This window comes from Entelurus aequoreus, linkage group LG22 (genome assembly GCF_033978785.1).
Source record: "Entelurus aequoreus isolate RoL-2023_Sb linkage group LG22, RoL_Eaeq_v1.1, whole genome shotgun sequence".
Taxonomy (NCBI): Eukaryota; Metazoa; Chordata; class Actinopteri; order Syngnathiformes; family Syngnathidae; genus Entelurus; species Entelurus aequoreus.
This window is the reverse complement of record NC_084752.1, coordinates 8,267,229-8,293,342: the sequence shown is the minus strand read 5'-3', so window position 1 is coordinate 8,293,342 and position 26,114 is coordinate 8,267,229. Positions and strand designations below refer to the sequence as shown.

The following is a 26,114-nucleotide window of genomic DNA, read 5'->3' as shown; positions in this document are numbered from 1 at the left end:
CATGACTCAATTTAAGTGGACCCCGACTTAAACAAGTTGAAAAACTTATTCGGGTGTTACCATTTAGTGGTCAATTGTACGGAATATGTACTTCACTGTGCAACCTACTAATAAAAGTCTCAATCAATCAATCAATCAATCAAATACCACACTTTTAACGTTGTGCATGAGTGCACAAAGGTGAGTTTTGTTGATGTTATTGACTTGTGTGGAGTGCTAATCAGACATATTTGGTCACTGCATGACTGCAAGCTAATCGATGCTAACATGCTATTTAGGCTAGCGATATGAACATATTGCATCATTATGCCTCATTTGTAGGTATATTTGAGGTCATTTAGTTTCCTTTAAGTCCTCTTAATTAAATTTATATCTCATGACACATGTAATATGGCTTTTAATTTTTTGCGGCTCCAGACAGATTATTTTTTTGTATTTTTGGTCCAATATGGCTCTTTCAACATTTTGGGTTGCCGACCCCTGGACTAGACGTATAAGATTTCATGGGATTTAGCGATTAGGAGTGACAGATTGTTTGGTAAACGTATAGCATGTTCTATATGTTATAGTTATTTGAATGACTCTTACCATAATATGTTAGGTTAACATACCAGGCACGTTCTCAGTTGGTTATTTATGCCTCATATAACGTACACTTATTCAGCCTGTTGTTCACTATTCTTTATTTATTTTAAATTGCCTTTCAAATGTATATTCTTGGTGTTGGGTTTTATCAAATAAATTTCCCCAAAAAATGTGACTTATACTCCAGTGCGACTTATTTATGTTTTTTTCCTTCTTTAATATGCATTTTCGGCCGGTGCGACTTACACTCCGAAAAATACGGTAATTACTAATCCTTTTCAACTTATATTCAATTGTATGGACTGCAAAGACAAAATACTTAACGTTCGAACTGAAAAATGTTTTTTTTTTGTTGCAAATATTAGCTAAATAGGAGTTTGATACTTGCAACATGTTTCAAAAAAGCTGGCACAAGTGGCAAAAAAGACTGAGAAAGTTGAGGAGTGCTCATCAAACACTTATTTGGAACATCCCACAGGTGGACAGGCTAATTGGGAACAGGTGGGTGCCGTGTTTGGGTATAAAAGCAGCTTCCATGAAATGGTACTTTTTGTTTTAATGCCTTGAAACAAAAGTAAAACCTCCCGTAGTGTTTCTGCTAAAGAGGATTCTTCATTTATCACTCCGACCAAGGTTTGTAAGTTTTACAATACAACTAAAACAATTCATACACTATATTGCCAAAAGTATTTGGCCACCTGCCTTGACTCACATATGAACTTGAAGTGCCATCCCATTCCTAACCCATAGGGTTCAATATGATGTGGGTCCACCTTTTGCAGCTATTACAGCTTCAACTCTTCTGGGAAGGCTGTCCACAATTTTCGACCATTCTTTCAAAAGCGCATTGGTGAGGTCACACACTGATGTTGGTCGAGAAGGCCTGGCTCTAAGTCTACGCTCTAATTCATCTCAAAGGTGTTCTATCGGGTTCAGGTCAGGACTCTGTGCAGGCCAGTCAAGTTCATCCACACTACACTCTGTCATCCCTGTCATTATGGACCTTGCTTTGTGCACTGGTGCACAGTCATGTTGGAAGAGGAAGCGGCCCGCTACAAACTGTTCCCACAAGGTTGGGAGCATGGAATTGTCCAAAATTATTTGGTATCCTGGAGCATTCAAAGTTCCTTTCACTGGAACTAAGGGGCCAAGCCTAACTCTTGAAAAACAACCCCACACCATAATTCCTCCGCTGACCCCTCTCTGTCAGTTTACGTGGCCTACCACTTGGTGGCTGAGTTGCTGTTGTTCCCAAACTCTTCCATTTTCTTATAATAAAGCCGACAGTTGACTTTGAAATATTTAGGAGCGGGGAAATTTCACGACTGGATTTGTTGCACAGGAGGCATCCTATGACAGTTCCACGCTGGAAATCACTGAGAGCGGCCCATTCTTTCACAAATGTTTGTAGAAATTGTCTCCATGCCTAAGTGCTTGATTTCATACACCTGTGGCCGGGCCAAGTGATTAGGACACCTGATTATCATCAGTTGGATGGGTGACCAAATACTTTTGGCAATATAGCGTACTTACTAAACCGTCCCATGCGTGACGTTTGTAGGACAGTTTTCATGCATGTTTGTACGTGCCATTTCCAATGTAATCAAGTGAGCGTCATTCGCATTAGGCGGCGTTTCTGGGTGTTGTTGATAAATGGCTTTGGCTTTGCATAAGAGAGTTTTAACGTGCACTTACAGACGTTTGCAAGTGTCTGTTGTATTAACTTACAACAGTATTGTTTTTGTACATGCCAACCACCTGGCCACTGTGGTTACAATCACTTGTTATAGAAGAAAACATTTATTATATTAAATAATTACATTTAATACTGATTTATGACATGTTTATATCCCTTTTGGACCTTAAGAGTAAGTGTGTATAGCAGGGGTGTCCAAACTTTTTCCACTAAGGGCCGCACACGGAAAAATTTAAGCATGTGGGGGCCATTTTGATATTTTTCATTTTCAAACCTTAACAAAATATATGGATTTATTAAATTTTTTTAACATTTAGGGCTCCCGGGGACCATAAAGGGTCTCAGTCATTAAAATGTAAAAAATAAGTCAAATTATTATTATTTTTTATTTAACACTTACAGTACATCTCTATATCAACATCAGGTTGATATAAAGTAAAAAAAAAGAAAAAAAGTTGTATGCCTTTTCTGTAAAAAACAACTATGTTTTTTATAGTAAAACTGAAATATGCAGTATTTAATAATAGAGCCCTAAAAGATCAATAATGCAGGACACCATTGATTTTAATCCTTTAATATTTTTGAGTAATCACAGTGAAATGTTAAATAAAATCCTACAAAATATATTATAGATCCAAAAGGTCCCCCACTCATAAAGTGATACATTTTTATTACTTTTTGTTTTTACTTTTAACACTTAAATTACGAGATCAACTCCAGATATATCTGTCGATTTGAACTATTAACTATTATTTTGTTTGTATTATACTCTTTTGTCAAATAAAACTTTGATGTTTTTTTTTAAATTTCACATTTTAAAGTGACATTTTTTAAAGTAATAATTCATTGTAACAGAGATTTTTTGTCTTTTTTTTTTTTTTTGAGCAATGGCAAAAAAAATTAAAAATAAACAAAGACAAAAGAAAAAAAAAACAGCCTGCATGGCAGCTTTGTGTCAAATATAAATGATAAATGGGTTATACTTGTATAGCGCTTTTCAACCTTCAAGGTACTCAAAGCGCTTTGACAGTATTTCCACATTCACACACACATTCACACACTGATGGAGGGAGCTGCCATGCGAGGCGCTAACCAGCAGCCATCAGGAGCAAGGGTGAAGTGTCTTGCCCAAGGACACAACGGACGTGACTAGGATGGTAGAAGGTGGGGATTGAACCCCAGTAACCAGCAACCCTCCGATTGCTGGCACGGCCACTCTACCAACTTCGCCACGCCGTCCCCAACAACATTGCAACTTTTTCTTGTTAGATTCCACCTCATTCCACTTTTTTTAAAGTTTTTTTTTTATTTTTAATTAATTTTTGCAGAATGTGTGGCGGGCCGGTAAACGATTAGCTGCGGGCCGCAAATGGCCCCCGGGCCACACTTTGGACACGTCTGGTGTATAGCCAATCTTAAGCTATTCATCCATCCAATTCCTGTCGCTTGTGCCTTGCGGGGTGCTGGAGCCTATCCCAGCTACACAATCTTAACTCACTCAAGATTAAAATGATTGAAGTGTGGACTTGAATGATGACTGTAGGTTAAATCCAAAGAAAACATACCTTGTTTCCAGAGGCACATTGCTACCCAGCACCCAGCTGTCTTGCAGCGGGACGCTTTCCGGCGGTGTGGTCTGCAGCTCGGCAGGTGATTGGCCGGCCACGAGGGCCGGGCTTCCGCTAGGAGCTGTTAGCTGCCGCGTGGAATTCAGAGATTGGCCGGCGTGATGTGCGGAGCCCAAGGATTGATTGAGAGCCGTCACTGAGGGCCGCTGACGATGTGGCGGCGGCACAGGAGGCAGAGTCGAGCTATGGTGGTTGGATGGTTGCTCTGCAAACATCGAAAAGGACATTTAAATGTTTGTGTTAATACCGGTTTGTTTTAAAGTATACCTTGTTCAGAGGGGGCTGTCGCAGCCTTTTTAAAAGCTAGTTTGTGAGTGGTGTGTGATAACAGCTTCTACGGATGACATGTACAGTAAATCATACGCCATCACTTGCCAATGATATGTTTCCACGGTCTGCTAACTTTGTCTTTTTTGTCTGATTGCTTTCCAAAAACGTGCTCCCAGTCCTTACAGTTTTCAATTTCAACTGCCAATGTGGTTATTGATAGCATGTGAAGGAACATCAGGCGTGGGAGCCAAATAATAATCTCGCCGGTGGAAAAAGTGTACTCAGAAAGTCAATCTCAATGCGCACAGTGACTGCAATAGTCCCTCGTCTATCTTACAAGATGTACTTTTTTGCTCGACTTAATTTATCCACTTAAGTCTACAACTACAAACCCCAAAACTAGTTGAGTTGGCAATTCGTAAATAAAAACAGAATACAATGATTTGCAAATCCTTTTCAACTTATATTCAATTGAATAGACTGCAAAGACAAGATATTTAATGTTCGAACTGCAAAACTTTTTTTGCAAATAATCATTAACTTAGAATTTAATGGCAGCAACATATTGCAAAAAAGTTGGCACAGGGGCATGTTTACCACTGTGTTACATGGCCTTTCCTTTTAACAACACTCAGTAAACGTTTGGGAACTGAGGAGACCAATTTTTTAAGCTTTTCAGGTGGAATTCTTTCCCATTCTTGCTTGATGTACAGCTTAAGTTGTTCAACAGTCCGGGGTCTCCGTTGTGGTATTTTAGGCTTCATAATGTGCCACACATTTTCAATGGGAGACAGGTCTGGACTACAGGCAGGCCAGTCTAGTACCCGCACTCTTTTACTATAAAGCCACGCTGTTGTAACACGTGGCTTGGCATTGTCTTGCTGAAATAAGCAGGGGCGTCATGATAACGTTGCTTGGATGGCAACATATGTTGTTCCAAAACCTGTATGTACCTTTCAGCATTAATGGTGCCTTCACAGATGTGTAAGTTACCCATGTCTTGGGCACTAATACACCCCCATACCATCACAGATGCTGGCTTTTTCAACTTTGCGCCTATAACAATCCGGATGGTTCTTTTCCTCTTTGGTCCAGAGGACACGACGTTCACAGTTTCCAAAAACTGAAATGTGGACTCGTCAGACCACAGAACACTTTTCCACTTTGCATCAGTCCATCTTAGATGAGCTCGGGCCCAGCGAAGCCGGCAGCGTTTCTGGGTGTTGTTGATAAATGGCTTTCGCTTTGCATACTAGAGTTTTAACTTGCACTTACAGGTGTAGCGACAAACTGTAGTTACTGACAGTGGTTTTCTGAAGTGTTCCTGAGCCCAAGTGGCGATATCCTTTACACACTGATGTCGCTTTTTGATGCCTGAGGGATCGAAGGTCCGTAATATCATCACTTATGTGCAGTGATTTCTCCAGATTCTTTGAACCTTTTGATGATATTACGGACCGTAGATGGTGAAATCTCTAAATTCCTTGCAATAGCTCGTTGAGAAATGTTGTTCTTAAACTGTTCGACAATTTGCTCACGCATTTGTTCACAAAGTGGTGACCCTCGCCCCATCCTTGTTTGTGAATGACTGAGCAATTCATGGAAGCTGTTTTTATACCCAATAATGGCACCCACCTGTTCCCAATTAGCCTGTTCACCTGTGGGATGTTCCAAATAAGTGTTTGATGAGCATTCCTCAAATTTCTCAGTCTTTTTTGCCACTTGTGCCAGCTTTTTCGAAACATGTTACAGGCATCAAATTTCAAATGAGCTAATATTTGCATAAAATAACAAAGTTTTCCAGTTCAAACGTTAAGTATCTTGTCTTTGCAGTCTGTTTAATTGACTATAAGTTGAAAAGGATTTGCAAATCATTGTATTCTGTTTTTATTTACCATTTACACAACGTGCCAACTTCACTGGTTTTGGGTTTTGTACTGCATTTACGACGACCAAAGCTACAGTAAGAAAGACTTTTACAGTAAATGTGCAGAATTAAATTTGGGCTGCAAAACACAAAGCAACACTGACTAATATGCTTCTGCCAGAGAAAATAAATGATGTTGTTGACAAAAAGGTGTTTCAATGTATGTCATCATTCTTCAGAAAAAAGGCAAGTGTCCAGAAATGAAGATGAGTAATGAAAACAATGTTTAAAAATGTAAATATACTTCTCACATACATTATGAGCTATTCTGTACAAAGTAGGCTAATAGGCGAGGAACTGTTTAATGCAAATTGACAATGATTCAGAGAGAATGTGGATTAATTCCAAATCAGTCACATTGTCACTGAAAAAGAGCAAATAATTCAGGGGAAATTATGCCGGTGAAAGGAAGGCTAATGGTAATAGCATTTTTATGTGATGCTGCTGCAAGGAGACATGCTAAATCTTTCAGTCACAAATGGGGAATTGTGGTATTTACACTTTGGATGTTCAAATGTTTTTTTCATAGACTAGGTACATGTGACCTTTTTGGAAAAAAAACAATTATTGATAACATTAACAGTTAACAATATGTCAGGGCCTCTCAAACTGCGACTCATTTAGAATAATCTAAATCCTTTAAAAAAACCCGTTGTGGTTTGATCAAATGACATGTTCATGAACACTCAAAGTACAATAACATAAACAAGTCAAGAATTTTTTGTTAAAACAGAACCCTGCATCCAATTCCAGAACAAATTACAGTGTAGAAATATTACAACTACAGTGCTCGTTATCATAATGTTATTTACACACTGAATACACTTGGTAAACAAATGCAGTGCAGCTCATAGTCAGAGCTAGTGATAATGCCAGGGAGAAGCCAGAACTTGAAAACCCTCTTCATTATAAAAGTATCATGTTCAGGCACACTTGGCCTTACCATTGGACAATGTAAACGGAAAAAGACAAGTGGATTTTAGGGATTTCGCCATCTACGGGCCGTAATATCATCAAAGGGTTCAGAGAATTTGGAGAAATCACTGCGTGTAAGCGGCAATGCCCGTGACCTTCGATCCCTCAGGCGGTACTGCATCAAAAAGCGACATCAGTGTGTAAAGGATATCCCCACTGTAAGTAACTACAGTTTGTCGCTACATCTGTAAGTGCAAGTTAAAACTCTACTATGCAAAGCCAAAGCCATTTATCAACAACACCCAGAAACGCCGCCGGCTTCGCTGGGCCCGAGCTCATCTAAGATGGACTGACGCAAAGTGGAAAAGTGTTCGGTGGTCTGACGAATCTACATTTCCAAATTGTTTTTGGAAACTGTGGACGTCGTGTCTTCTGGATCAAAGAGGGAAAGAACCATCCGGATTGTTCTAGGCGCAAAGTTCAAAAGCCAGCATATGTAATGGCATGGGTAACTTACACATCTGTGAAGGCACCATTAATGCTGAAAGGTACATACAGGTTTTGGAGCAACATATGTTGCCATCCAAGCAATGTCTTTTTCATGGACGCCCCTGCTTATTTCAGCAAGACAATGCCAAGCCACATGCTGCATGTGTTACAACTGACCTGCCTGTAGTCCAGACCTGTCCCCCATTGAACATTTGTGGCGCATTATGAAGCGTAAAACACGACAACGGAGACCCTGTTGAACAACTTGAGCTGTACATCAAGCAAGAATGGGAAATAATTCCACCTAAAAAGCTTCAAAAATTGGTCTCCTCAGTTCCCAAACGTTTACTGAGTGTTGTTAAAAGGAACAAAACATTGCTATTTTCAACTGAAATCTGAAACTCCAGTGTTTCCCACACATTCATTTATTTGTGGCGGCCCGCCACGAAAGAATTAAGTCCGCCACAAATAGATTTTTAAAATTTTTAAATTTTTTTTTTTTTGGTCCTGTCCAGCTTCTCGGGCAAATCATATAGTTGATGTAGATGCCCATATAGGCTGTTCAGATTTACTTTACAAAAGAGAAGTGTAGGATACGTCTCTTGTTGCCTTATTTGTATTTGACCACTACTGTTTTCTGTTTATTTGTTACTGACTGTGGCAGGACACCTCTGCCTCTGTTTCACTTTATGTTGCTGGTAAATAATATGGTTGTAGTAGTAGGCTAAAGTTAAATTATTTAGTATGCACTAATTTAAGGGGCAGAGCTTTAACAGACATTTTAACTTTTATATTTTATAAGATATATTTTTTGTAAGAACCACAATTAATAAATATATTTCAGTGAATTACTTATTGTTCAAATCTGTATATAAAAATGTACATAAAGTGTTGTAATTATATTGTAAAATGGATGGATGGATGGATGGATGGATGGACGTTTAAAACAAAACTGTTATTATTAATTAGTAAGTATACATTTTTTGAGCCTTTTTAATATCCAACGTGTTTTACATTATACGTCACATTCACCCATTCACCTACACATTCACACACCGATGGCTAAAGATGCCATGCAAGGTGCCAACCACAACCCATCAGGAGCAAGGTGGGTGAAGAGTCTTGCTCAAAGACAACGGCTTTGACTAGGATGGCCGCTATACCACCTGAGGCACGCTGCCCTCAAATAGACTAAAAACTGGAGTAAAAGATGATTCACAGGAAGATACATAACCCTATGCTGAGCTCTTGGTCACTATAGTAATTTCTGGACTATAAGTCACTACTTTATGGATTCTCCTAATGGCTAATTTATGAATTTTTTTTCGTGTTGGCACATGCCGCCAATAAATTTTGCCTTGTAACATCAAACCAATGAAATTGCGGAATAATTTTCAAAATTGTTTTGGAACAATTTAAATGCAGTCACACCATAATTCATTAAGCCATTTAGCATGTTGTGGACTCACCCTCGTCATGAAAAAGAAACAAAATTCACATCACACGGCCCCAAAACTGAAGACCAACGACCTGGCCATCGAAAAAGGAAACAGCCGCCGCATGGAACGGAAACACCGCTCGCCGAAGAAGACAACTTCAGCAGTTTCAGTGCGCAGGAGGAGGAGAAGGAAGAATATAGGGCTCAATAACCTTTGTGGTAGATTACTGTATGCCGCGTTACAGACACCGTCTTTTGCTAAATTGGTGAATGAACACAAGCACCTGCGTAAATACACTATATTGCCAAAAGTATTTGGCCACCCATCCAAATGATCAGAATCAGGTGTCCTAATCACTTGGCCCGGCCACAGGTGTATACAATCAAGCACTTAGGCATGGAAACTGTTTCTACAAACATTTGTGAAAGGATGGGCCGCTCTCAGTGATTTCCAGCGTGGAACTGTCATAGGATGCCACCTGTGCAACAAATCCAGTCGTGAAATGTTCTCGCTCCTAAATATTCCAAAGTCAACTGTCAGCTTTATTAGAAGAAAATGGAAGCGTTAGGGAACAACAGCAACTCAGCCACCAAGTGGTAGGCCACGTAAACTGACAGAGAGGGGTCAGCGGATGCTGAAGTGCATAGTGCAAAGACTTTCTGCACAGTCAGTTGCTACAGAGCTCCAAACTTCATGTGACCTTCCAATGAGCCCACGTACAGTACGCAGAGAGCTTCATGGAATGGGTTTCCATGGCCGAGCAGCTGCATCTAAACCATACATCAGCAATTTAAATGCAAAGCGTGGGATGCAGTGCCACTGGACTCTAGAGCAGTGGAGACGCGTTCTCTGGAGTGATGAATCACGCTTTTCCATCTGGCAATCTGATGGACGAGACTGGGTTTGGAGGTTGCCAGAAGAACGCTACATTTTGGACTACATTGTGCAGAGTGTGAAATTTGGTGGAGGAGGAATTATGGTGTGGGTTTGTTTTTCAGGAGTTCCAGTGAAAGGAACTTTGAATGCTCCAGGATACCAAAACATTTTGGACAATTCCATGCTCCCAACGTCGTGGGAACCGATTGGAGCGGGCCCCTTCCTCTTCCAACATGACTGTGCACCAGTGCACAAAGCAAAGGTCCATAAAGACATGGATGACAGAGTCTTGTGTGGATGAACTTGACTGGCCTGCACAGAGTCCTGACCTAATCACCTTTGGGATGAAGTAGAACGGAGACTGAGAGCCAGGCCTTCTCGACCAACATCAGTGTGTGACCTCACCAATGCGCTTTTGGAAGAATGGTGGAAAATTCCTATAAACACACTCTGCAACCTTGTGGACAGCCTTCCCAGAAGAGTTGAAGCTGTAATAGCTGCAAAAGGTGGACCCACATCATATTGAACCCTATGGGTTAGGAATGGGATGGCACTTGAAGTTCATATGTGAGTCAAGGCAGGTGGCCAAATACTTTTGGCAATATAGAGTATTTCATGCTTCAGTGTGTACACCTAGACTTGTACGGCCAACTTATGCAAACATAAAATGTGTCCGAAAATTACGTGGGTGCGGCTCATATTAAGGTGCACTCTACGGCTCTATGAGTCTATGGAACGGGATCAAAATAATAATAATAATTCCAAATTAAAAAGAAAATACAAACGTTTTTGACCAGAACAAAAAATAAAAAATTCCGGGTTTGTGGTCAACTCTATTACTAGTGACGTACAGTCAAAAAAAGACAAAAGAAAATAAGCTAAATTAGCTAAAAGTTTCACAACAACGGTCAACAGACACCATAATCCAAAGATAGATAGACAGACGCGCTGGGAGAACGCTAGAAAGTGAGTGAAAGGAGGAAGAAGGGACAGGACAGGAGGTCGTGGCAAAAGGTATGGACACTTGACAGAGTGAAGGAGGTCAGGAGAAGAGTTACGACTCGTGGTTTGTGAGGTGTGAAAACTCATTCCACCTCTGGTCTTCAGCATGAAGAAGGCAGCAAGTCCTGCTTTCTTTTCCCAACCAGAGGCTATCTTTGCAACTGATAGAAGCGTGCACACAGGTGCAGTGTGTCTCTTGGAATGGTCACCCACACACGGTAAAGGACAGAAAAGAAGAAAGGAAGTTGAAGCTTGAGAGATGAGAGAGAGGTCTTGAATGGAGCAAATCTTTATCCAGTGCAAAACATGAGTTTTACTGTATCAACAGAATTTGTGACTATCATCGACACAAACGTGCGCATACAATTATTTCGACATTGTCACCAACTATCGACAATCAAATCAGTCTCCGACAAATTCGTTTATCAACAAAAGTTGTTTTTTACGGACGAGAGCGAGCCGGCACGGCCATCCACTAAAACACTGTACTTTCATCCTGTTAAAGACATGAATACCTTGCTCATTTTTAGCAAAGCAGACTTTGTTTTGTTTTATGTGACAGTACATCTATAATGCATAATCATATAAAGGGAAACTGCATTTCACTCACAGTCCTTATGTAAGACAAGAACACTATGGTCCGTATTTTACGGACCATAGGGCGCACCGGATTACAAGGCGCACTGCCGATGAATGGTTTATTTTCAATCTTTTTTCATATATAAGGCGCACCAGATTTTAGGGCGCATTAAAGGAGTCACATTGATGTTATTTTTTCTAAATGTAAAACACTTCCTTGTGGTCTACATAACATGTGATGGTGGTTCTTTGGTCAAAATGTTGCATGGATGATGTTTTACAGATCATCTTCAAGTCGCTTTCTGACAGTCGCTACAGGATGCGCCGTTTTGTGGGCGGTCTTATTTACGTGGCTCACCTTCGACAGTGTCTTCTCCCCGTCATCTTTGTTGTAGCGGTGTAGCGTGCAAGGACGGGTGTAGAAGAAGTGTGAAAAGATGGAGCTAACTGTTTTAATGACATTCAGACTTTACTTCAATCAAAAACGGAACAGCATCCCTTAAACCGGAAACAACAACAAAGTCGGAAATGTGTCCCGTGAAAAAATGTCCGACCGGAACGCTAATAATTAAAGTTTCTTGGGTGAATAATGTAAACTCACTACACCGGTATGTTTTAGCGCTTTCAGGGCAAGTTTACTGACAGATATAAGTAAGAACTTTACACTACTTTTTATTAGAAATGGCAACAGCGTGGAATGAATGTCCCATAACAAGAAGATAGAGAAAAAGAAGAAGCTTGGATGATACCACAAATTTGGGTATCAATCCGATACCAAGTAGTTACAGGATCACACATTGGTCATATTCAAAGTCTTCATGTGTCCAGGGACATATTTCCTGAGTTTAAAAACATAATATACATTTAAAAAAAACGAAAGAAGATGTAATCATAGTAGTATCGACGAGATACGCTCCCGTACTTGGTATCATTACAGTGGATGTTAGATGTAAATCCACTCATGGCGTTTGTTTACATTTTGACGCCGGTGAGCTACGGTGTGTAGTGAAGCATGTTTAGCTATTCCTCGTCCTGCAGGGATGATACTTGTAAGAAACGTACTTTATTTGTTGCCATGGAGGCGAGGATTAGTGATTTAGAAGCACTGCAGACTGGGGCTGGACGTTAGCTGCTAGCTAGCTAGCAATGGTTTAAAGCATCTCTTCCTGAGGGCGTTTCAGTGTTCAAACTTCTCCCTTTTCTGTCTATACACTGTGTCTGCTTGCAAGTACTCCGTGATTGTGCGCTGCCGAACATGCTCGTCTGCTCGTAAACCAGCAATGTCACGACGTGACGACGACGGGGACTCGGGGGAGTGGCGGACCGGTACTTTTCAGAGGCGGTATAGTACCGAATATGATTAATTAGTATCGTGGTACTATACTAATACCGGTATACCGTACAACCCTAATACATACACACAAACATTAGGCACCTTGGTGCCAATATCATATAAGAATTAATTTACAATCTATTATTAGATAGCTAAAATGTTAAGATTTAAGCAATAAATACAATAATACACAATGAGTTCTGGCATTTTTAGCAAACTATTAGATTACTAAAAAGGTCGGCTATTTTAGCAATCTAATTGATTGCTAATAATACCAGGAGTTAATCGATAATCAATAATACACCTGTGTGCAACTTTTTAAACACATGAATACCACAAAATGCTTGTTTCTTTTTGAGGACGCTTAGCTTTGGTGTTTTGTTGTTTGTGTTTAATGGTGCTGCTATTTTGATTGCCCTTAGTTTTCATAACATCAGCACTTTTGCTTTTAAATGGACACAAGTTATTAGTGTTCATGAAATAACCCAATAAGCAGCACAATGCCTATAGCATAAATGCCTATTTGTGAATAAAATAGTCATGTTTATTGTTAGCCTGAAAATATCTCAAGCTGAAATTAAAAGCCAAAGACTAACTAAGAACTATTACTAGTGGTTAGAGCAGGGGTGTCCAAACTTTTTCCACTGAGGGCCGCACACGGAAAAATTAAAGCATGCATTTTGATATTTTTTGTTTTCAAACCATAACAAAATATATAGATTTTTTTTTTTTTTTTTAACAATTAGGGCTCCTGGGGCCCGTAAAGGGTCTCAGTCATTAAAATGTTAAAAACAAGTCAAATTATTATTGCCTATTATTATATATGCCTTTTCTGTCAAAGACAACTTAGTTTTTTATAGTAAAACTGAAATATGCAGTATTTCCCCCACGGCCCAAAACATTCAGAAAGCAATGTTTGATGTGAAGTAATTGCATTCTAGTCCTTCACTCTCACATTCCTCATCCACAAATCTTTCATCCTGGCTCAAATTAATGGGGTAATCGTCGCTTTCTCGGTCCGAATCGCTCTTGCTGCATTGTAAACAATAGGGAAATGTGAGCAGCCCTATCCCCTGTGACGTCACGCTACTTCCGCTACAGGCAAGGCTTTTTTTTTATAAGCGACCAAAAGTTGCAAACTTTATCGTCGTTGTTCTCTACTAAATCCTTTCAGCAAAAATATGGCAATATCGCGAAATGATCAAGTATGACACATACAATGGATCTGCTATCCCCGTTTAAATAATTTTAAAAAAATTCAGTAGGCCTTTAAGTTACGAGATCAACTTCAGATACAGTATATCTGTCGATTTTACGTTTGAACTAATATTTTGTTTGTTTTATGCTCTTTTGTCAAAGAAAACTTGGATGTTTTTATATGGCAACCACACAATATATATGCAATATTTTTCCACATAAAACATTTGAATGTGAAATATTTGAAGTAATTGGAGCCTTGAAGATGTCAATAATTCAATATTATTGATTTTTTGTCTTTTTTTTTTTTTTTTTGAGCAATGGCAAAAAAGGAAAATAAAGATAGACAAAATTTAAAAAAATCAGCCTGCATGGCAGCTTTGTGTCAACATTGCAACGTTTTCTAGTTAGATTTCACCTCATTCCACTTTTTTAAATGTTTTTCTGATTGTTGCAATGGCATTTCCAGAATGTGTGGCGGGCCGCTAAACAATTAGCTGCGGGCCGCAAATGGCCCCCGGGTTGCACTTCGGACACCCCTGGGTTAGAGTGTCCTCCCTGAGATCGGTAGGTCGTGAGTTCAAACCCCGGCCGAGTCATACCAAAGACTATACAAATGGGACCCGTTACCTCCCAGCTTGGCACACAGTATCAAGGGTTGGAATTGGGGGTTGAATCACCAAATAATTCCCGAGCACGGCCCTTGCTGCTACTCACTGCTCCCCTCACCTGAACAAGGGGATGGGTCAAAAGCAGAGGACAAATTTCACCACACCTACTGTATGTGTGTGTGACAATCATTGGTACTTTAACTTTAACTGAATAGGTTTATGCTTCCTACTCCGATTAGTCGACCGATCGTTAAGATAGTCGATGACTAGTCAATAATCAAAAAATAGTCGTTGGTTGGAGTCCTACACGCAAGCAAAACAGCCGCATGAAGTGCAATTGCTAAAAAGTCCAAAACCAATAAAAGCATGCCCATAAGTGAGATAGAAACAGGAGTGTATTGGCATACGGTTTTTAATCAAAACCCAACCAACTTCTGCAGTCATCTTCATGCTAACTGTGCCATGAACTGGATTGTATTTCTATTCTGTGCCTGCATTACCACTTTTCCCATCCCCTCTCTGACACTCTTACAATCCTCTTCATCTGACCTCCTCTTACGTACCAATCCTCTCCTCCATGTACTCCTTCAACGCAGGCAGCTGCAGTCCTCTCAGACGCTCTAATCAGTCTTCCACATTGAAGCACAAGTGTACTTACCCTCATACACCCTCCTCTCTCACCCTTATTCTTTCATTTTTCTCCTGCCCTGTCAACTTTTTTCTCCCTCTTTCTCACCGTGCCGTGAGATATAGTCTGGTGTGCCGTGGGAAATTATGCAACTTCACCTAATTGGTCCAAAAAATATTTGTTTGCACATCAATAAGTATGATCTGCAAATAATGTGCCGTTGCTTTGTAAAATGTGTCGGGTGAGACGAGGATGGTTTGTTGTGATCCCAATATGCAGCGTGCAGGTAAAAAAAGGTATGTAATGCTTAAACCAAAAAGGAACAAAAGGGAAAGGAAAAGGCAATGGCTATGCAAAACGAAAGTTAAACTGAACTGGCTACAAAGTCAACAGAAACAGAACGCTGGACGACAGCAAAAACTTACAGCGTCCACGAAGTGTGTCCGTACATGACATGACAATCGACAATGTCCACACAAAGAAGGATAGCAACAACGCAAAGGAAGACATGAAACTGCTAGAGGAAAACACCAACAAAACAGGAAGGACCACCAAAACAAACAACAAACTCAGAATACGACCTGGTGGAATATCATTTTTTAACATTTTTTGCTGGTGGTGTGTAGGGATGATGTTTGATAAGAAATTATCGAGTTCGAGTCTATTAACGAATCCTCTTATCGAACCGATTCCTTATCGATTCTCTTATCGAGTCCAGATAGGTGGTTGTATATGGAAAAAAACACACAATATTTGGTTTAACAAAAGCTCACTTTTATTATATTAGAAAAAAAATTAATCTAAAAAATAAATAAATATTGACTGTTACCCACCTAAAAAAATTAAATAAAATAAATAAATATTGACTGTTGTTACCCAAAGTATATTAAGTGGGATTTTTCATAAAAACAAATATATACAGTAACACAGAAACAAGCTGTCTCTGTGATCACTATAGGTGTATAAATAATAATATAGTGTTAAATAAAATCAGTCCCTTGGGCACAAAACTGAAAATAATACAGCTCTCCAAAAAGTGCACTTCTGCTGCTATTTGACATAACTGTTTGTTATGATGCTTTGACATTTTTGCATTTTTATTTCTTTATTGAAAGAAAATTCTATGAAGAGAAAAGTTGTTTGCAAATGTGGATACAATGCTAAAAAATGAAAAGTTCAAGCTAAAAAAAGAAATACACTTTATTGAGTTAACATTATTTCTTTATAGGGGGGAAGATGTGATGAGCTAGGGAATATAACAACTACACTACCCAGCATGCAACGGGAGTGACGAGCATGCGCGGTAGCCCCGAAAAGTGTTGCATGTCGTCACCCGTGAAAGTAAACGTCAAGAACTCAGCCAACACGCCTCGTCTGCATTATTTATAATTAGACAGACAACACATCTACAGTGTGATTTTGTTTTGTTTACAAGGAAAGAAAAACAAAAGTTAAAAAAGGGAGATGTGTTGTATATATATGTATGTGCTGCGGTTGCTTTAAGAACGTTGCGACAGCTGCCGTAAAGGAGGTGCGTTGCTAGCCTGGTTGCTATGTTTCCGGTTAGTCGTAAAAGTGTTCATGTCTTTGTACCCTGCTCAAATCTCTCAGTAAAGTTATTCATTGGATTATAGCTTTTGTTTTGAACTTTATTACACCTTGGAGCGCTTTTTCCCGTCCATTGTTTTCCTGCTTTCGCTATCTGCGCCTAATGACTGAGCTACGTGACGTCATTTCTTGTGATGTCCCACGGAGCATTTCTGGTCGGGACGGGATTCGTTCCGAGGGATTCGAATAAAGAACCAACTATTTTCTTTACTATAGTGGTCTCGATAACGGGTACCGGTTCTCAAAAAGGGATTCGAGTCCGAGGACTCGGTACTTTTCTTATCGAACAACCGGGAAAACCGGTTTCGAGTATCATCCCTAGTGGTGTGCCTCTGGATGTTTTTATGAAAAAAATGTGCCTTGCCTCAAAAAAGGTTGAAAAACACTGCTCTAGTCAGTGGGTCTTCCTTTGCTTCAGCTAATTTGGTTTCTCTTTATTCTCCGTCAAATTCGGTCCTATGAGCCAACAGGTTGTGTTACAGTAGAAAGTTTTGTTGTATTCTCATAGAATGTTATCATCCATCCATCCATTTTCTACCGCTTGTCCCTTTTATAGTCGCGGGGGGTGCCGGAGCCCATCTCAGCTGCATTCGGGCGGAAGGCGGGGTACACCCTGGACAAGTCGCCACCTCATTACAGGGCCAACACAGATAGACGGACAACATTCACACTCACATTCACACACTAGGGCCAATTCAGTGTTGCCAATCAACCTATCCCCAGGTGCATGTCTTTGGAGGTGGGAGGAAGCCGGAGTAACCGGAGGGTCACGGGGAGGACATGCAAACTCCACACAGAAAGATCCCGAGCCTGGGACTGAACTCAGGACTACTCAGGACCTTCGTATTGTGAGGCACATGCACCAACCCCTGTAACACCGTGCTGCCCCAGAGTTATCAGTTGTGTTTAATTGAACAGATATACTACAACGTTAATTACCGTATTTTTCGGACTATACGTCGCTCCGGAGTATATGTCGCACCGGCCGAAAATGCACAATAAAGAAGAAAAAAACATATATACGTCGCACTTTTGGGGGAAATGTATTTGATAAAATCCAACACCAAGAATAGACATTTGAAAGGCAATTTAAAATAAATAAAGAATAGTGAACAACAGGCTGAATAAGTGTACGTTATATGAGGCATAAATAACCAACTGAGAACGTGCCTGGTATGTTAACGTAACATATTATGTTAAGAGTCATTTAAATAACTATAACATATAGAACATGCAAACAATCTGTCACTCCCGATAGCTAAATAACATTTAGTTCAGTCCTTCTCAGTTTTTATAAGTTACCGCCAATGTTGATGTGATCCATTTTAATAGCTCCGGCAGTAGCGTATAGCATATAGCAGTTAGCATTCCAAAACCCACAATGCACTTCTGCCATGACCCGCCCCCGCCGAATTCTTATTGGTTGGCGTGTGAGTGACGATTGCTGACGTGTGTGTGACGATGGCTGCCATTTGCTTTGTCGCTCACGCGAATGAGATAAATATTATTATTTGATATTTTACGGTAATGTGTTAATAATTTCCCACATAAGTCGCTCCGGAGTATAAGTCGCACCCACGGCCAAACTATTAAAAAAAACTGTGACTTATAGTCCGAAAAATACGGTACTATGGTTGTATGTACCGTATTTCCCGGGCAATAGGGCAATTATTTTTCATATATATACACTACCGTTCAAAAGTCTGGGGTCACCCAAACAATTTTGTGGAATAGCCTTCATTTCTAAGAACAAGAATAGACTGTCGAGTTTCAGATGAAAGTTCTCTTTTTCTGGCCATTTTGAGCGTTTAATTGACCCCACAAATGTGATGCTCCAGAAACTCAATCTGCTCAAAGGAAGGTCAGTTTTGTAGCTTCTGTAACGAGCTAAACTGTTTTCAGATGTGTGAACATGATTGCACAAGGGTTTTCTAATCATCAATTAGCCTTCTGAGCCAATGAGCAAACACATTGTACCATTAGAACACTGGAGTGATAGTTGCTGGAAATGGGCCTCTATACACCTATGTAGATAATGCACCAAAAACCAGACATTTGCAGCTAGAATAGTCATTTACCACATTAGCAATGTATAGAGTGTATTTCTTTAAAGTTAAGACTAGTTTAAAGTTATCTTCATTGAAAAGTACAGTGCTTTTCCTTCAAAAATAAGGACATTTCAATGTGACCCCAAACTTTTGAACGGTAGTGTATATAGGGTACACCGGATTATAAGGCGCATTAAAAGGGTCATATTATTTTTTTCGAAATGTAAAACACTTCCTTTGGGTCTACATAACCGGTTCTCCCCGTCATCTTTGTTGTAGCGGTGTAGCGTGCAAGGACGGGGGTGGAAGAAATGTCAAAAGATGGAGCTAACTGTTTTAATGACATTCACACTTCAATCAATAACAGAGCAGCATCTCCTCATCCCAAAACTACAACAACGCCAAAAATGTGTCCCGTGAAAAACCGTCCGACCGGAAACTCTAATAACTAAAGTTCCTTGGGTGAATAATGTAAACTCACTACACCGGTATGTTTTAGCGCTTTCATGGCGAGTTTACTGACAGATATAAGTAAGAACTTTACACTACTTTATATTAGAAATGGCAACAGTGGAGGATGAATGTCCCATAACAAGAAGATAGAGAAAAATAAGAAGCTTATCGACTACGGTGTCTCCACGGACTACAAAGGCGGACGCGCACAATTTTTCAGGATTTATGCAGATCCCAAATACAGATCAGCAGGTACCAGAAGGTAAGAAAAGTTGCTTTTGCATAAAATTGCGAAACAAAACACCAGATAATGTCTTACCTTATACACACACCATAATAATACTCGTATGTTGAAGCACAGTACAATCCATCAAGCGGTGCGGCTTCATAGCTTACCAAAGTCGTACTAAAACATTTTGACAGATTTTTGAGCGCCGTGTGTAATGTTCTATACTTTCAATGGAACATATAAAATGTTGGTGTTGTTTACTTGCGTCATATTGCCATCATAGTGCAGTCTACAAATATCTCCTATGTTTGACTGCCATCAACTGGTCACACTTATTACATCATGTACCAAATAAAATTGCTTCGAGGTCGGTCAGGAAAACATAATTATTCCGTAAATTAGGCGCACCGGATTTTAGGCGCATGACGAGTTTTGAGAGAAAAAAAATATTTTAAGTGCGCCTTATAGTCTGGAAAATACAGTACACAATATTCCTGTACTAAGTAGAATACAAGAAATACAGTGGTACCTCGGCTTGTGACTGCAGCAGCTCACAATTTATTTTATCTCTCATGGATAATTGTTATGTTTAAGGCTGCGAGCAAAACATTTAGTCCAGACCCTCCATCGCAAGTTGGCGCATCGAATATAACAGATCAGGCAATGAATTGCTTTCCTAGTCGGTTATCTGTAATAGTAATGGAAGGATTATAATCCAAATATTTAAAAACACGTGGGGGCAAAAACACCTCACGGGTTTGATTTATTCAGGCCTCGCTCGCCCATTTAAACCAACATGCTGTGTTACAACATTTTAGGGTACAATGTAATTTCATAGTCATTGACATACAATTTGTGCATACATACTTTCTGCATTAATACTACATATCTGGATGTGTCTGACGGATGCGTCATCTTTAGGGCAAGCTTGTGGTTGTAACCCACTTATCCACAGAGAAAAGTTAATGTTACCCTGGAGGGAGACACTTTTTTCTTTTTTTTTTTCCATGGAGGGGAAAATGCATGCGAATGTTAAGGGAAAATAATGCAGATTATACAACACACTGCCAATGAATATTGATTGATTATTCAAGTATTTTGGGCAATATTAAAGACTGCGGATCACTGCTTTAAAGAAACAATCTCACAGCCACAGTGTGTCTATCAATACTCCTTGTATCTCATTTTCAATACTTATATCTAGGGATGATGTTTGATAAGGAATTATCGAGTTCGAGCCTATTATCGAATCCTCTTATCGAACCGATTCCTTATCGATTCTCTTATCGAGTCCAGATAGGTTGTTGTATATGGAAAAAAACACACAATATTTGGTTTAACAAAAGCTCACTTTTATTATATAATAAAAAAATAAAATCTAATAAATAAATAAATATTGACTGTTACCCACCTAAAAAAATAAGTATATTAAGTGGGATTTTTCAGAGAAACAAATATATATAGTAATACAAAAACAACCTGTCTCTGTGATCACAACAGGTGTATAAATAATAATATAGTGTTAAATAAAATCAGTCCCTTGGGCACAAAACTGAAAATAATACAGCTCTCCAAAAAGTGCAATTCTGCTGCTATTTGACATAACTGTTTGTTATGATGCTTTGACATTTTTGCACTTTATTTCTTTATTGAAAGAAAATTCTATGAAGAGAAAAGTTCTTTGCAAATGTGGTTACAATGCTAAAAAATGAAAAGTTAAAGCTAAAAAAAGAAATACACTTTGAGTTAACATTATTTCTTTATAGGGGGAAAAATGTTATGAGCTAGAGAAGATAACAACTACACTACCCAGCATGCAACGGGAGTTACGAGCATGCGCGGTAGCCCCGAAAAGTGTTGCATGTTGCCACGCTGTGAAAGTAAACGTCAAGAACTCAGCCAACACGCCTCGTCTGCATTATTTATAATTAGACAGACAACACATCTACAGTGTGATTTTGTTTTGTTTACAAGGAAAGAAAAACAAAAGTTAAAAAAGGGAGATATGTTGTATATATATGTATGTGCTGCGGTTGTTTTAAGAACGTTGCGACAGCTGCCGTAAAGGAGGTGCGTTGCTAGCCTGGTTGCTATGTTTCCGGTTGGTCGTAAAAGTGTTCGTCATGTGTTTTATCCTGCTCAAATCTCTCAGTAAAGTTATTCGATGGATTATAGCTTTTGTTTTGAACTTTATTACACCTTGGAGTGCTTTTTCCCGTCCATTGTTTTCCTGCTTTCCCTATCTGCGCCTAATGACTGAGCTACGTGACGTCATTTCTTGTGATGTCCCACGGAGCATTTCTGGTCGGGACGGGATTCCAGGGATTCAAATAAAGAATCAACTCTTTTCCTTTACTATAGTGGTGTCGATAACGGGTACCGGTTCTCAAAAAGGGATTAGAGTCCGAGGACTCTGTCCTTTTCTTATCAAACAACCGGGAAAACCGGTTTCGAGTATCATCCCTACTTATATCTACACGCGAGCACATGCACAACTAGTGCAATCTACAGTTACATTGGCGGGTGCACATGTTTACGTGGATTGTGAGGGATTGTGCTAACAAGCAGACAATAACATAAGTCTAAGTCTCTATACCAGACCTGGGCCTTCTGCGGCCCGCGGGCCACATCCGGCCCTTTGTGCGTCCCTGTCCGGCCCGCGTGAGGCCAATCATAAATTACAAAATCAATTTCAAAAAGTATCTATGTCGAGTGTGCAATACAACGGTGCTGCTTTTGTTTTGAAAATCGTTATTTGTATTACTTCCGTGTGGACGTATGCGCGTGCGTGATTGTGAGTGAATGTGAACAGCTGCAATCACAAATTACAAAAGAAAGTTGAAAAAAACATCTATGTCGTGCGCGCAATACAACTGTGATGCTTTTATTTTGAAAAGTGTTATTCATGGGCGTATGTCCGTGTGTAACCTGTGAGTGAAGGTGCACAGCGACAAGTGATGCACGGTTTACACCCGAGACGCTAAAAAGAGAAAAGTTGATGACGAATGGCGTGTTTTCAACAAGACATGGACTGCAAAGCAACGTTCCCTCTAAGGTGCGCGCCTGCTCAATTGCACACTGCTCAAGCGTCCTCTGCGCACAGCAAATATATGCCGTGCACCAAATCAAACCCATCTGAATTCTAAACAAAATAAACACATTTATTCTGTGTAATTTTGCAATGCAAATCTGAGTGACCGTGACAACAAGCGACCCTAACGGTGTTCGTCAACACCGTTCAATTATTGTAACGTCTATCGAGATGCTTCGAGGACAGGAATTATATTGATCACTTTATTGAGCAAAACTGTTTATATTCGGCCATAACCACACCAAATACATGAATAAAACACTTCTATCTCGAAAAACTAGTCATTTTCTGCCGTACAAACCAGGCCAAAACCAACTTGTCATCTGTCACCAACACGCATACCACTAAGCCACTGGTGCGTTTATGGCCACACAAAAAGTCGGACAACTCAAACACCACACAAAGTTACACTATGACTCCTCAGTCATAAGTGTGCTTATTTTACTGTCATTTATTATTAATATTAATTTATTTATATTAATCATGGAATGATGTTACTAGAGAAAGTTACAGGAATGCTCACTTCATCCTATGCTTACATTTCATTGTGCAACATGAGGATGTTTAAGGGCAACTAAATGTGATCTCCGAAAGGGGTACAAATGATTTCCAAAGCAGTGCTTTTGGTATAAAGTTAAGTTAGGTTAAATTAAAGTATTATTATTAATTATTATTATTATTTATCTTACGGTATATATCAAAAATAATATTGAGCAACATTTAATTGAAATATTGTCGATGTGGCCCTCCAGCAGTGCTCGGGTTGCTCATGCGGCCCCCGGTAAAAATTAATTGCCCACCCCTGCTCTATACTGTACATGCACGCACACAAATTAGAGGATTGTTTTTTTTCTTGTCTGGCTTTCAACGAAGGCGGTCGCATTTCCCTCCCTCTCTCTTATCTCTCCTGCTTTGCTTCTTTGTCTCGGCTTGTCTTGTCATAACTTTGTGAGAGCCTCTCTTTTGCACTAGTCTTCGAAAATACAAACTAGGAATTGATGAGCTGGAATTGAAGCTTAATTGACAAAATTGTCTCGATGAAAAGAACAAGTTTGGGGTATCCTGCCTGTCCTGACGCCACATTTCCTGCCAGATACACGAGGGACTCTTGGGAGAAATGGCGAGTCGTGTGCCTGTCAGTTCTTTCCGTCGTGGACGTGGAATAAATCTATTTGGAACAGTGATAACAGGGCATCTGCTGATTGGGGTGAACATGGCTCAGGTCTATCGACAAATTTGATAGACGATGGCAGTGGTTTAAGGAGCCCAGAAGCTGCTTGTCGCCATGGACATGATGGGCATCTCAGACTATGGCAATCTCAGAATTTAATCACAAATTACATAACATCTCTGAGAAGCTTTCCGCTCTGCAAGGCAAAATTATGATCAATTTGAGAGCCAAAATGGACAATTATATCAGCCAAATCCATTGGAATGTGTTTGGTCGCCCGAAACCAATAACACTCCTAATCTATAATAGCCATTTGCTCCCTCTGCAAATGCCTTTGGCAAGTTCTTGCCGTAAACATCCGAGTGAAACCAGCACAGTGAAAGAACACACAGAGGGGCTAGCGTGGGAGCTGCTTTCCCCCTCCATGTTTACATTTCCTACCTTTTTTTAATGGTGTCGTTTGTATTGTATGTCTGCTCTGAGCGGGTATGATCTGGGATTAATTTAGTTGTACACTATATTGCCAAAAGTATTTGGCAACCTGCCTCGACTCACATATGAACTTGAAGTGCCATCCCATTCCTAACCCATAGGGTTCAATATGATGTGGGTCCACCTTTTGCAGCTATTACAGCTTCGACTCTTCTGGGAAGGCTGTCCACAAGGTTGTGGAGTGTGTTTATAGGAATTTTCCACCATTCTTCCAAAAGCGCATTGGTGAGGTCACACACTGAAGTTGGTCGAGAAGGCCTGGCTCTCAGTCTCTGTTCTAATTCATCCCAAAGGTGTTCTATCGGGTTCAGGTCAGGACTCTGTGCAGGCCAGTCAAGTTCATCCACACCAGACTCTGATTTAAAAAATAATATTATTTTTTTTTGTCATAAAAACATACAATCATGTGTGCTTACAGACTGTATCCCTGCAGACTGTATGGATCTATATCGATATATAATGTAGGAACCAGAATATTAATAACAGAAAGAAACAACCCTTTTGTGCGAATGAGTGTGGATGAGTGTAAATGGGGGAGGGAGTTTTTTTGGGTTGGTGCACTAATTGTAAGTGTATCTTGTGTTTTTTATGTTGATTTAATAAAAAAAAGAAATAAATAAAAAATAAAAAATTGTTTCTTGTCCACGGACCGGTACTGGGCTGCGGCCCGGTAGTTGGGGACCACTGCTTTACACCACTGCATCTCACGCTTTGCATTGGACTTGGTGATGTATGGCTTAGATGCAGCTGATCGGCCATGGGAACCCATTCCGTGAAGCTCTCTGCGTACTGTACGTGGGCTAATTGGAAGGTCACATGAAGTTTGGAGCTCTGTAGCAACTGACTGTGCAGAAATGTGGCGACCTCTTTGCACTATGACCCCTCTCTGTCAGTTTACTTTGTGGCTGAGTTGCTGTTGTTCCCAAACTCAAACATTTTCTTATAATAAAGCCGACAGTTGACTTTGGAAATATAATTGGTAATATAGTGTAGTTCTCTAAGTGCAATGACAACTATTGTGTTCTATTCTAGTGTGATCACTGTTACATTTGCGCTATACACGTGCACAAGTGTGTGTGTGTTTGGTAGTCAGGGGCGCCGAAAAGGGGGGGTAAAGGAGACAGATTCTAGGGGCCCATGATGGAGGGGGGCCCAGAGAGGCCCCTAATGATGATGAACTTATAATACTTATAAAACTGTGATGCTGTTCTTCTTTCAAAAATACCATTAAAATGCATAATTGTATGTAAAATAGCATCAAAAAATGTTGCCGCTGTGTTGGGGGCCCTGTAAAGATTATTTTCATGGGGCCCAAAATCCCTAGCGGCGCCCCTGTTGGGAGTTGGGGTATTACAATCACTCTTCTACAGTTATATTTCACACAAGTTCTTAATAGACTCAAAAATAAGCAACAAAGTGAAATTAAAATAGTTCCCTTGAATTAATCTGTATAAAAAGTTGAATAAATAACGTGACCTTCCCTGTACTGTAGGTACCATTGATTAGTTCTCATGTCTGGAAGGATCCTTTCATTGTCTCCTTCCCTTTTCACCGTATTGCCTTTATTGATTAGGAGTGGCGTTGAAGAGAAATGCATTTTTTTTTTTTTTTTTTCATCCAGCTCTCACCCTGAATCGCTCAATCCTCGTCTTCATTCAGCGTCTCATTGATTAGTTCTGGTGTTGAGGAGAATTGTCTGCTTGGTCCTGGATTAAAAAGCACTAAGTGTTATTTGCTGTCTCTCTCGTCCATGCGCTGACCTCCCTCTTTTCTTTTAGCACAGACACCGTCAATACGCTTTGGCGTCACCCCCCCCCCCCCCCCCCCATTTGCAAAGAAACTTGGCA

At 39.9% G+C, this 26,114-nt stretch overlaps 1 protein-coding gene across 1 annotated transcript in view; it reads right to left on the bottom strand.

The window, feature by feature from the left end:
* Positions 1–26,114, bottom strand: part of LOC133639876 (teneurin-3-like) — a 157,786-nt gene that overhangs the window by 5,126 nt on the left and 126,546 nt on the right. Inside the window, exon 3 of the mRNA XM_062033540.1 lies at positions 3,847–4,114. Coding sequence (XP_061889524.1) covers positions 3,847–4,114 — 268 coding nt within the window. The remainder of the gene's footprint in view (positions 1–3,846; positions 4,115–26,114) is intronic.